Source organism: Hylobates moloch, unplaced genomic scaffold (genome assembly GCF_009828535.3).
Source record: "Hylobates moloch isolate HMO894 unplaced genomic scaffold, HMol_V3 SCAFFOLD_22, whole genome shotgun sequence".
Classification (NCBI taxonomy): Eukaryota; Metazoa; Chordata; class Mammalia; order Primates; family Hylobatidae; genus Hylobates; species Hylobates moloch.
This window is the reverse complement of record NW_026652297.1, coordinates 8,764,814-8,777,473: the sequence shown is the minus strand read 5'-3', so window position 1 is coordinate 8,777,473 and position 12,660 is coordinate 8,764,814. Positions and strand designations below refer to the sequence as shown.

General features: G+C 41.0%; 1 protein-coding gene across 1 annotated transcript in view; it reads left to right on the top strand.

The window, feature by feature from the left end:
- Positions 1-11,823, top strand: part of GRK7 (G protein-coupled receptor kinase 7) — a 41,363-nt gene extending 29,540 nt beyond the window's left edge. The window contains exons 3-4 of the mRNA XM_032143478.2: positions 1,110-1,384; positions 10,105-11,823. Of these exons, the coding sequence (XP_031999369.1) occupies positions 1,110-1,384; positions 10,105-10,441 (612 nt within the window). The 3' untranslated portion in view covers positions 10,442-11,823. The remainder of the gene's footprint in view (positions 1-1,109; positions 1,385-10,104) is intronic.
- Positions 11,824-12,660: the final 837 nt, after the last annotated feature.

Genomic DNA, 12,660 nt, shown 5'->3' with positions numbered 1-12,660 from the left:
ATGTTGGTTGCATCATGAAACTACATTGAATCAGAAGGTTGCTTAATGCATGTGGAATTTGAGCAAAGGAAGGACAAAAAAAAAAATCAGTGCAGCCATAAAAAGACATTGCATGATTCCACTTATATGAGGTACCTAGAGTAGTAAAATTCATAGAGAGAGAAAGTGAAATGGTGGTTGCCTGGGGTTGAGGGGAGGAGGAATGGCAAGTCATTTAATGAGTGTAAATTATCAGTTTTACAAGATGAGTAGTTCTGGAGATTGGTTGCACAACAGTGAGAATGTACTTAACACTACTAAACTTACACTGCAAAATGATTTAGATAGTAAATTTTATGTATAATTTACCATAGATATAAGTATATATAAATATATATGTATTATATATAGAAATAAATATGTATGTATGTATATATGTAAAGTGAATATGTATATATATTTAATCTAATGATCATTTGGGATATATTGTCAGTAGAAGTGTGCCTATAATACATAATCATGCATGTAAAATGAAATTTCATGTGTGTGTGGAATTTCCCCAATTAAAATGACAGTGTTAATTATTCAGTGCAGAGACAGGCAGAGGTGTGTGATGTTAATGTTATTACATAGCACATAGAGTAAGAAACATCATAGACTAGACAATATATGAACATTTAATATTAGTAATAAAGTGCTCAACCTTAAAAAATCATATGCATCTACTTTTCTATTATCTGTGAATTTTAAAAAAGGCAGAGCTTAGGGGATCTTACAGACATCCACTTGAAGTTTTCATCTTAAAGATGAGGTGATGAGCCTAAGAGAGGTAACAGATTTTCCCACGTCAAGAGCAGCTACGGCTTCCCTTTTCATGATGACCTTAGCCACCAGCTCTTTATCTCACTGGCCAAAATGGATCGCAAGGCCTCCCCTGGCTGCACCCAAAGCTTCTGGGAAAGCAGCACAAAGAATAGGTTAGACACATTGCCACCCCAAACAAATTAGGGTTCCCTCAATAAGGGAAGAAAAGGAGAATGTGTATTAGGTAGGCAGTCAGCAGTGTCTGCTACACTCAACTTAGTGTCTTTGTTCTGTGTTGTCTTGTTTTTTTGTTTGGGATGTTACAGGCTGGAACCAATGGTTACATGGCTCCTGAGATCCTAATGGAAAAGGTAAGTTATTCCTATCCTGTGGACTGGTTTGCCATGGGATGCAGCATTTATGAAATGGTTGCTGGACGAACACCATTCAAAGATTACAAGGAAAAGGTCAGTAAAGAGGATCTAAAGCAAAGAACTCTGCAAGACGAGGTCAAATTCCAGCACGATAACTTCACAGAGGAAGCAAAAGATATTTGCAGGCTCTTCTTGGCTAAGAAACCAGAGCAACGCTTAGGAAGCAGGTAAACTAGCATGTAACAGAGAGGATTGCTGACACCAGTATTGTCCACAGGGATTAGGAGAATACTTTTGATTTGTGGCAAAGTCTTGGAATTAAGTATTATGACTTTCTTATTTTTATTTGCGTATTATATGGTTAAATATTTCTAATACTTTCAAACACTATTAGCACTTTCTATGGAACAATCTCCAAGATGTATTTTAAGGTGGAAAAGTGAGGTGCAAAGCAGCTTGCATTAAAAAAAGAAAAAAGAATACATAATTCAAATAGTTGTATAGAATATTTCAAGGAATTTATAGGATTGGTTATGTCAGATGAAGGGGAATTGGGGGCTGGGGATGGGGATGCAAATAAGAATTTTTACTTTATCACCTTAGTTTCTTTTGCATCTGAACCATGTTGAGTAAATAAATATATTAAAATCACATGCAGCCATAAAACAAAACAAATATTGCGTGATTCCAGTTATATGAGGTACCTAGAGTAGTCAAATTCATAGAGACAGAAAGTAGAAGGCCGGGCAGGGTGGCTCATGCCTGTAATGCCAGTACTTTGGGAGGCCGAGGCAGGTGGATCACGAGGTCAGGAGTTCAAGACCAGCCTGGCCAAGATGGTGAAACCCCATCTCTAATAAAACTACAAAAATTAGCCCGGAACAGTGGCAGGTGCCTGTAATCCCAACACTCGGGAGGCTGAGGCAGGAGAATCACTTGAACCCAGGCAGCAGAGGTTGCAGTGAGCTGAGATCGAGCCACTGCACTCCAGCCTGGGTGACAGAGCGAGACTCCATTTCAAAAAAAAAAGAAAGTAAGTAAGTAGAACGGCAGTTTCCAGGGATTAAGGGGAGGAGAAATAGGAAGTTGTCTAATGAGTATAAATTATCTGTTTTACAAGATGAAGAGTTCTGGAGATTGGTTGCATAACAATGTAGTGTGAATGTACTTAACACTGTTACATTATCTATTCAAAAATAATTAAAATAGGCTGGGCACAGTGGCTCACTCCTGTGAGCCAGGCATGGTGGCTCACGCCAGCAGTTTGGGAGGTTGAGGTGGCAGATCACCTGAGGCTAGGAGTTTGGCCAGCCTGGCCAACATATGGTGAAACCCCATGTCTACCAAAAATACAAAAAAATAGCCAGGAGTGGTGGCAGCCGCCTGTAATCCCAGATAATCGGGAGGCTAAGGCAAGAGAATCACTTGAACCCAGGAGGCGGAGGTTGCAGTGACTCGAGATCGTGCCACTGCACTCCAGCCTGGGCAACAGAGCAAGACTCCGTCTCAAAATAATAATAATAATAATAATAATAATAATAATAATAATAATAACATAAAACTACCAGTACTGATAGTCATAGCTCTGGAAAATTCTGTTCCTTTCAAATGTCTCCCGTAGGATATCATCAGTCCTTCAAAAAATATTTATGATGTTGCCAACTGTTAAAATTGAAGCCAAGTTTCATTGTTTATGATAGAATAAGAAGATCAAGCTATTTTAGAAGGCCGGGCACAGTGGTCATGCCTGTAATCTTAAAACTTTGGAAGGCCAAGGTGGGAGGATTGCTTGAGCCCAGGAGTTCAAGACCAGCATAAGCAACATAGAGAGACCGTGCCTCTACGGAAAATACAAATAATAGCCAGGTGTAGAAGTGCATGCCTGTAGTCCCAGCTGCTCAAGAGGCTGAGGTGGGAGGATCACTTGAGCCCAGGAGCTCAAGGCTACAGTGAGCTATGATCATGCCACTGTACTCCAGCATGGGTGACAGAGCAAGACCCTGTCTCTAAAAAAAAGATACTATAGAAGAAAAAAAGAAGTGAAAGTTGGCCTGTGAAAAGGCCCTTGGCAGTGAGTGACTGTGTTGTGTAGGGAGGAAATCAGGAGCTTTAGATTCACAGACACAGATTCATGTCCCAACTCTGCTATAGACTGGTCATTTTACCTCAAGGAATTGAATTACTTTCCTTGAGTCTCAATATCCTCATATATAAAATGGGGGCGGTTGTGGGTGTGATGGTTAATTTTATGTGTCAACTTGGTTAGGCCACAGTACTCAGATATTTGGTCAAATATGATTGAGATATTTCTGGGCAGATTTTTAGATGAGATTAACATTTAAATCAGTAGACTTTGAGTAAAGTAGATTACCGTCCATAATGTGGATAGGCCTGATGCAATCAGTTGTAAGCCTTAATAAGAAAAGACTGACTTCCCCAGAAGAAATGGTAATTCTGCCAGCAAACCACCTTTGGGGTCAAACTGCAATCCTTCCCTGGGTTTCCAGCCTGCTAAACTACCCTGCAGACTTTGGATTTACAAAGCCCTAAATTAAATCAATCTCAATCTCTCTCTCCCCCCCCTTTTCTCTCTCTCTCTCCCCATCCCTCCTTCCCTTCCTCTCTCTCCCTCTCTCTCTCTCTCTCCCTCTCAGAGAGAGATTTATATGTGTACACTCACACATTGTCAGGGAGGAAATGCATTCTCTACCCTCTTACCCTCTTACATTCAGTTATTGGAGACCTACAAATCATTTATTATTATTATTAGTTTTTGAGACAGAGTCTTGCTCTGCTGCCCAGACTGGAGTGCAATGGCACAATCTTGGCTCACGGCAATCTCTCGGCCTCCCAGTTTCAAGCAATTCTTCCACCTTGGCCTCCCGAGTAGCTGGGATTCCAGGCTCCCACCACCACACCCAGCTAATTTTTGTATTTTTAGTAGAGACGGGGTTTCACCATGTTGGCCAGGATGGTCTCGATCCCACACACTTCACACACAGTTCTGTTGGCCAGAACTAGTCCTCGGGTCCTGCCTATGGGTGAGGGCGCTGACTAGTGTCTTCTGCGTGCCCAGGAGTGCAAATCAAATGGGATATGGTGACCACTGACAATCACTAGCAATCTCTCCCCTCATGGTCTTCAAGTTCAGTGAGTATCCGAAGGTGCGGGAGCAGTGGCTAAGTCAGGAGGAAAGTCTCTTTAGATGACTTCCCTGAAAGGAACAACACCCACTTGGATACCTCATTTCCCACGTTTGATTTAAAATCTATCTTGGCCAGGCGCGGTGGCTTATACCTGTAATCCCAGCACTTTGGGAGGCCGAGGCAGTTGAGTCACCTGAGGTCAGGAGTTCGAGACCAACTTGGCCAACATGATGAAACCCCGTCTCTACTAAAAAAAATACAAAAAACTAGCCGGGTGCAGTGGCGGGCGCCTGTAAATCCCAGCTACTCAGGAGGCTGAGGCAGGGGAATAGCTTGAACCCTGGAGGCGGAGGTTGAAGTCAGCCAAGATCGCACCACTGCCCTCCAGCCTGGGCAATAAGAGCAAAACTCTGTCTCAAAAAAAAATTTAAAAATAAAAATAAAACAAAATATATCTTAATACTCTATAAGCAGACTTTGGGTTTACAAAATGAAATATTAACAAACTTCATGAAAATGCTACCTTAAAGCACTGTAAACACCACTTTAAAGCACACTGGTCACTGCCTGAAGCTGCTTCCTTAAGCAAAGCCTTTTTAATAAAGCATCTGTTGTTGTGACTGTTTTGAGTAAGACTGTTTACAACATTAGAGGAAAGGCATATAAAAAACAGCTGTTCAGTGAAACAGAAAATCTTCCAACTTTTTTTTTTCTTACGGCCTCTATAATTGCAGAATCTTCCAACACTTTTATTTCAACTCTTTATATTTTTTAAAAATTTAATCAGATGAGATCATGTTGGATTAATGTAGTGGGCATCCTCCAAGCCAAGGCAAATGCCTCAACAGCATGTTACACAGCAGAGTCCAAATGCTCCCTCCCTATTGCCTTCTTAAGCATTTGAAATGAATTAAAAACCCCTCTCCTTTAGACATCACTGAAAAGGATTACCTTCTTTGCCTTTATGGGTCTGGGAGTTAATTTTGCAGAGAAGCCAAAAGCTTTTCTGAGCATCTCCAGGGGCTCCAGATGGGATCAACTACAGGGTCTTCCAATAAAATAAATGCTGAAGACCACTTCAGTTTTTGCAGGTTTTATTCTGGTCAGGCAGTGCAGCAGAACAACAGCAAATAATCGTGAAAGTCTCTGACTTAAGTGCTTCTCCAACAAACAATTTTATGCCAATACCTACTGTTCTTGGCAGACCAAATTCCCTTGTGGGCCCCATGTATAGGCGGGTGGTATCTTTGCTTCATTGACTATTATAAGAAAATCCATTTTAATCTCTGTGTGGGGTTCCATAGTACGAGAGCCTCTGTTAATGCTCTGAAATATATTCCACTCCAACGAGCAGAATTCCTCCCTGCAGCTGCCTCTTTGGCTGTTGCAAAAGATACGGCCTCCAGCAACAGCCTTTCCTATTTGTTCAAAGTGTACCACACAATGATGGGCCGAAAGAGCCCTGCGCAGAACTGCCAGGGAAAGATGCAAGAGTGAAATAATCAGCCTGCTATTTTAATGACGGAACTGTGGTGAGAGTTGCTAATGCAGAAGATCAAAGACATCATCTTTGTGGTGGCCCAGCCACAAGAACAAGGAATAGAGATTGGAAAGCCCAGTCTTCACTGGTAGCAGCAGCACCCACAGACATTTCTTGGGAAAAGGTACACAAGGCATGAATCCTGCCCTCTAGGGGCATCTAGTTGGGTTGTTGTTGAAGAACATAAAGGAAATCTCAGAGTGACCCATGGTTTCCTTGTCTTTTATAATTAGTTGCAAAAGGGCTGCAGTCAGCCACCCTGATGGACAAACCAAGGCTCCCTGGGCGTGGTGTGCTTGAGATGCCATGTGAGAACTGTTCATCCTGATGTAAAGACTGGTCTGGCAAGTCTCCTGAGTTACCAAGCTCCTGGGCATCTCTATTTACTCATGTGAAAGCTGCTTAGACTGAGTTTTAAGGGGCCTTTTGACCCCTGACACAGTGTGTTCTATTCATGCCCCCCAGTGGTCATGGAAGTGATGCAAGACCTTCCCTGTGGCACCTAGTCCCATTCCAACGCCTTCGTTCTCTTTGAGACATGCAGGTCTGGGGCTCATTCCTGATCTATGTGGATGGCATTCTAGCTCTATCCTTCTGCCATGTTTAAAAATCCAACTGATACCTTTAAAAGGTGAATGTTTCTGTGTAAATTATACCTCAATAACCTGACTTTTAAACAATCTGGTTTTTTCTTTGTTTGTTTGTTTGTTTTGTTTTATGAGAGAGTCTTGTTCTGTCACCCAGGCTGGACTGCAATGGCCCGATCTCGGCTCACTGCAACCTTTGCCTCCCAGGTTCAAGAAATTCTCCTCTCTCAGCCTCCCAAGTAACTGAGTTTATAGGCATGTGCCACCACGCCTGACTAATTTTTGTGTTTTTTAGTAGAGACAGGGTTTCACCATGTTGGCCAGGCTGGTCTCAAACTCCTGGCCTCAGGAGATCCACCCGCTTTGGCCTCCCAAAGTGCTGGGATTACAGGTGTGAGCCACTGTGCCTGGCCTAAAAATCTATTCTGAAGCTTCCATTTATCTCGGTGACTCTCCCTCAAGGCTCTTAACCTACAAGATGTAAACCACACAGACACTGGGGCAGTCGGTTCTGGTATATGGCAAGCCTGCATTTTCTTTCTTTCAGTTGGTGGAGACTTGGTGGCTTTTAGAAAAGACACCCCTTGTAGCACCTTCTGATCCAGGTCTCCATACACAGTGGGAAAAGTCCAAGAAGTTCCAGATAGACCTTTCTGGAAGTGGGTAGGGCTGGGTCACAGAACAAGAACCCAGGGAATCACTGGATCATCAGATGCCTCCAATTAAGTTTCTCTTTTCATAATAAAATTTAATTATAAATTTTCCTTTGAAAAAGTCACCTATTTACTCTGGCTTCCTCAGATGCACGGTTATTCATCAATGCAGAAGCACATAAAGGAGTCAAAAATACAGGACTTAGAGACAGGGCTGTTTTACTGGTTGAATGTAACAATATAAGTGAAGAGCTGAATGTTGGGTTAACTGAGAGTAGGCCCTGAATAAATGTCAGTTATCCTCATTCTTGTTATTAGTTGTGCCATTATTGGGTGTTGCCTTTAGTCATCTTGCTGGGCAGAGTCTGTTGTTGTTATCATCTGACATAGTGGGGAATCTCTGAAAGGAATATATGGGGCAAGCTCTCAATCCTTTCCCAAAAAGCTTTTTGATATCTTGAATGGAAAATGTAAAGGAGAGACCATGAATATGATTAATTTCTATTAAGGTTGACTTATGGCAGAAACTGACTTCTTCTAAAAGGAAGACATTTCTTTAAAAAAATATTTTATTTTAGATTCAGGGAGTGTATGTGCAGGTTTGTTACAAAGACATATTGTGTAATGCTGAGGTTTTGGATGCAATTGAATCTATCCGCACGTAGTGAGCATAGTACTCAATAGGTAGTTTTTCAACCCTTGCCACACCCCCAAAACATCTAGTAGTCCCCTGTGTCTGTTGTTCCCGTCTTTATGTCCATGTTTACCCAATGTTTAGCTCCCATTTATAAGTGAAAACATGCGGTACTTGGTTTTCTGTTTCTATGTTAGTTCACTTAAGAAAATGGTCTCCAGCTGCTTCTATGTTGCTGCAAAGAACATGATTTCATTCTTTTTATGGCTGCATATTATTCCATATTGTGTATGTACCACACTTTCTTTATTCAATCCACCATTTATGGACTCCTTAGTTGATTCCGTGTCTTTGCTATTGTGAATGGTGCTGTGATGAACATATGAGTGTATGTCTTTTTGGTAGAACAATTTATTTCCCTTTGGGTATATACCAGTAATAGGATTGCTGGGTCAAATGGTAGTTCTATTTTTAGTTCTTTGAGAACTCTCCAAACTGCTTTCCAGAATGGCTGAACTAATTTACCCTCCCATCAACAATGTGTAAGCGTTCTCTTTTCTCTGCAGCCCCTCCAATGTCTGTTTTTGTTTGTTTGTTTGGTTTGTTGGTTGGTGTTTTTTTTTAGAGGTGGAATCTCGCTCTGTCGCCCAGGCTGGAGTGCAGTGGCACAATCTTGGCTCACTGCAATCTCTGCCTCCTGGGTTCAAGCAATTCTCTTGCCTCAGCCTCCTGAGTAGCTGGGACTACAGGCACACGCTGTCACACCTATCTAATTTTTTGTATTTTAGTAGAGATGGGGTTTCACCATGTTGCCCAGGCTGGTCTCAAACTCCTGAGCTCAGGCAATCTGCCTGCCTTGGCCTCTCAAAGTGCTAGGATTACAGGCATGAGCCACCATGTCTGGCTGTTTTTTGTTTTTGTTTTTGTTTTTTAACTTCTTAGTAATAGCTATTCTGGCTGGTATGAGATGGTATCTCATTGTGGTTTTAATTTATTTTTATCTGATGATTAGTGATAATGAGCATTTTTTCATATGTTTGTTGTCCACTTGTATGTGGAAGATGTTTATTAATCAGACCAGGAAATATATTCACATTTTTTAAAAGAAAAAAATCGTTTTGAATCTGATGCCACAAAACAGCCCACTTTTTATTTTGTTGCAACCTAGATTTAAGAGTAACCAAGAGGAGTGTGGTAGGCAGCCCCTAAGATGGCTCCCAATGATCCCCACATCCTGGCATTCATACTCATGTATAATCCCTTTGCCTTAAGTGTGGTCTTCCTTCAATAAGAAATAGAATATGGCAGAAGTGATGAGATGTCACTTCTAAGATTAGGTTATTAAAAAAAACTATGGCTTCTATTTTGAGCAGTGTGTGTGTGTGTGTGTGTGTGTGTGTGTGTGTGTGATCACTGGTCTTGGGAAAGCCAGCTGCAATGTTTTAAGACAGCCCTGTGGAGGCTCATGTGATAAGGGATGGAGGCTTGACAATAACCACATGAGTGAGCTCTGAAGCAAATCCCCCAGCCTCAGCTGAGCCTTCAGATGAGACCACCATCTCAGCCAGCAGCTTTACGGCAACCTCACAAGAGACTCTGAGACAGAGACACCCAGTTAGGCCATGTCCAGATTCTTGACCCTCAGAAGCTGTGAGATAATAAATGTTTGTTGTTTTAAGGCACTAAATTTTGGGGCAATTTGTTACACAGCAATAGGTAACTAAATTAATAGTAGAGGTTACACAGTTGGGAACATACTTTTTTCTTTAGATACTCTAATTATTTCTAGCATAGAGATGGAGTGTTTGATAATAATAATCATAGTCTTGAGTACTAAATTTATACTACTGCAAATTACTAACAGATTTTGTTAAGTCTTTAAAGAAATAACACCAAGATTATTGTGGCAGTTGGGGAGGTAAGTGGGGCTTGTAGAAATCATATCATATTACCAATAAAGGGATATGAGTGCTGCCTTTTAAAATGGGAGTGGTGGTTGTGTGGGACAGAGATATGCTTAACTTGTTCTGTGTGACCCTGAAGAGGCAATGACTGGAAGCTGCAGGCAAGCAGGTGTGTTTCTACAGAACTTTCCTAGTATTTCCATGAAACACCAAGAATAAAAGTCATGTCCAGAGCTTCACTGTTTAAAAATTGCATCTACAGGTGAAAGCTGTCTGCAAATAATGAGAATGCTACTGTCTACTTATACGGGAATTTGGAGTGATTTCAAAAGTTATTATTTTTCAGTTATTCTTTATGTCATTGTATTGTCTTTGCAATTAAAATAATGTAAGAAAAGAATGCTACACACTTTGTATTGTTAGAACATGTCCCATTTTGGTTTGTTAACTCTGTCTCAGGCTGATCATCTCCTTTCTTCACAGAGAAAAGTCTGATGATCCCAGGAAACATCATTTCTTTAAAACGATCAACTTTCCTCGCCTGGAAGCCGGCCTAATCGAACCCCCATTTGTGCCAGACCCTTCGGTGGTTTATGCCAAAGACATCGCTGAAATTGATGATTTCTCTGAGGTTCGGGGGGTGGAATTTGATGACAAAGATAAGCAGTTCTTCAAAAACTTTGCAACAGGTGCTGTCCCTATAGCATGGCAGGAAGAAATTATAGAAACGGGACTGTTTGAGGAACTGAATGACCCCAACAGACCTACAGGTTGCGGGGAGGGTAATTCATCCAAGTCTGGCGTGTGTTTGTTATTGTAAATTGCTCTCTTTACCAAACAGGCGGCAGGAGTCTCGGCTGACATAATCCTCGAATGTTCCCAACACGTGGAAATCTGTGGAATGAGGGCTAATCAGTTAGGAGGGACATCACAACCACAAAACAATTCAAAGGACAGGCAAGCTCACTACTGGGACACATTTTATTTTCTTTCTCCTTCTTTCTTCATAAACATGAGTAAAGTCTCAGTTTTCACTGAGGGCTGGGAAAAGGAACACTCAGGTTTATTTTGATAAACTGAAAGCATCAGCCTTTTACCATCATGTCCCTGTGTATTACGCAAAGTCCTAGGAACAGAGAATGGAACTTTGTGGTGTGCCCAGAAAATGAGCGTTTGCAATTCTTAGTAAATAATCATTTTAGTTTTTCTTTGTTTATATCTTTTTTTCCCTTCATCTTTCTTCTGCTTCTATACTTATAAAAAGGATTTTGAAGCTGGAAACAAATGTTCCTGACATTCTCCCCCTAAAAAGGAGTGGATTACAATATTTTGGCAATGTTCTACATCACAGAATAATTTTCAATTTCACTGACAGTTTCTTTTGCAATTTTGTGGAAATAACTTACTATCATAATGTTGAAGCATTTTAAATGTAAACATCCATGACGTCTGTGAATTAAAGCATTCCGTAAATTTAGTTGAGTCCTTTAAGTAATATGGTACAAATTGCTTAAAGTTGCACTACCATATGCCATCGGTTCCCAAACTCTGCTGAACTTTGGAATCATCTAGGGATCTTTTAAAAAACTAATGCCTGACTCCCATCCATAGACATTCTGATCCCCACTCCCAGGTATGGGAATAGCTTGACCATTTAGAATTCCAGAAGCTCCCCAGGTGATTCTAATGTGCAGCAGAGTTTGGCAGGCACTGCCATGCATATTTGAATGTTACTCCATTCGATCTTATTTTGGTTGCTCAAAACTTCAATCATACATTTTGATGGCAACTTTTCAAATGTCCCCAAAGCATGTCATTTTAGAAATTGCAGTATAAATGAAACAAGACAATCTATTCATCTTATAGCTTCTCCTGTCCTTGCACACTTTAGTTTTTCACACATATCTTGGGAGCTCGGTCCCTTGGCTATTTCAAGGCCTGAAGGAGACCTATGGGCTTAGAAATTGAGTTGAACAGGCCAGGTGCGGTGGCTCATGCCTGCAATTCCAGCACTTTGGGAGGCCAAGGCGATGGATCACAAGGTCAGGGGCTCAAGACCAGCCTGGCCAACATGTTGTAAACCCTGTTTCTACTACAAATACAAAAATTAGCCTGGTGTGGTGGTGTGCTTCTGTAATCCCAGTTACCCGGGAGGCTGAGGCAGGAGAATTGCTTGAACCCAGGAGGCGGAGGTTGTAGTGAGCCAAGATCGCACCATTGCACTCCAGCCTGGGCAGCAAGAGCAAGACTCCATCTCAAAAAAAAAAAACAAACAAAACAAAACAAAAACAGAAAAGAAATTGAATTGAAAAAATAGTAGCCCTCATTTCAAGTGGCTGCTCAGCCAACACTGTATGGTAGAATTAGCACTTCTCAAAAGCACAGCCAAGGTGAGAATTCTACAGCTGCGAAAAAATATTTGGGATACAAATATAAAGCTCAAAAAAAAAAAAAAAGAAAAGAAAAGACAGGATGCTTATTTTTTAAAAGTTAAAATGTCCTTATGTTTTAATAGAAAAGCTCATTAAACATAATGAAATGTCAGGGGAAACAAAGACATACGTGAGTTAAATATTTAGATGAAGAAGAATCAGGGAGAAGTCATTTTTATTCTTCCAGTTTATCAGGGATTATTTTGAATGTTTGTTTCTCAAAGGAGGAGATGGAGTTAATAAACCGCTGGAAGGGGCTGAAGATATGAATGATGTTTTTATAGGAAATAGTATGAAGTTATTAATTTTACCTTTGCAAGCCACAAAGGGTTAAAAATTGTTCTCAATTTTTTATTTTTAGTTTTAATTTTTGTAGATATGGGGTCTCACTATGTTGCCGAGGCAGGTCTTTTGAACTCCTGGCCTCAAGTGATCCTTCCGCCTCAGCCTCCCAAAGTGCTGGGATTACAGGTGTGAGACACTGTACCCAGCCTCAATTTTTTGTTTTAAATATAATTTTTTTTTTTTTTTTGGAGACAGAGCTTTGCTCTTGTTGCCCAGGCTGGAGTGCAATGGTGCAATCTCAGCTCACTGCAACCTCCACCTC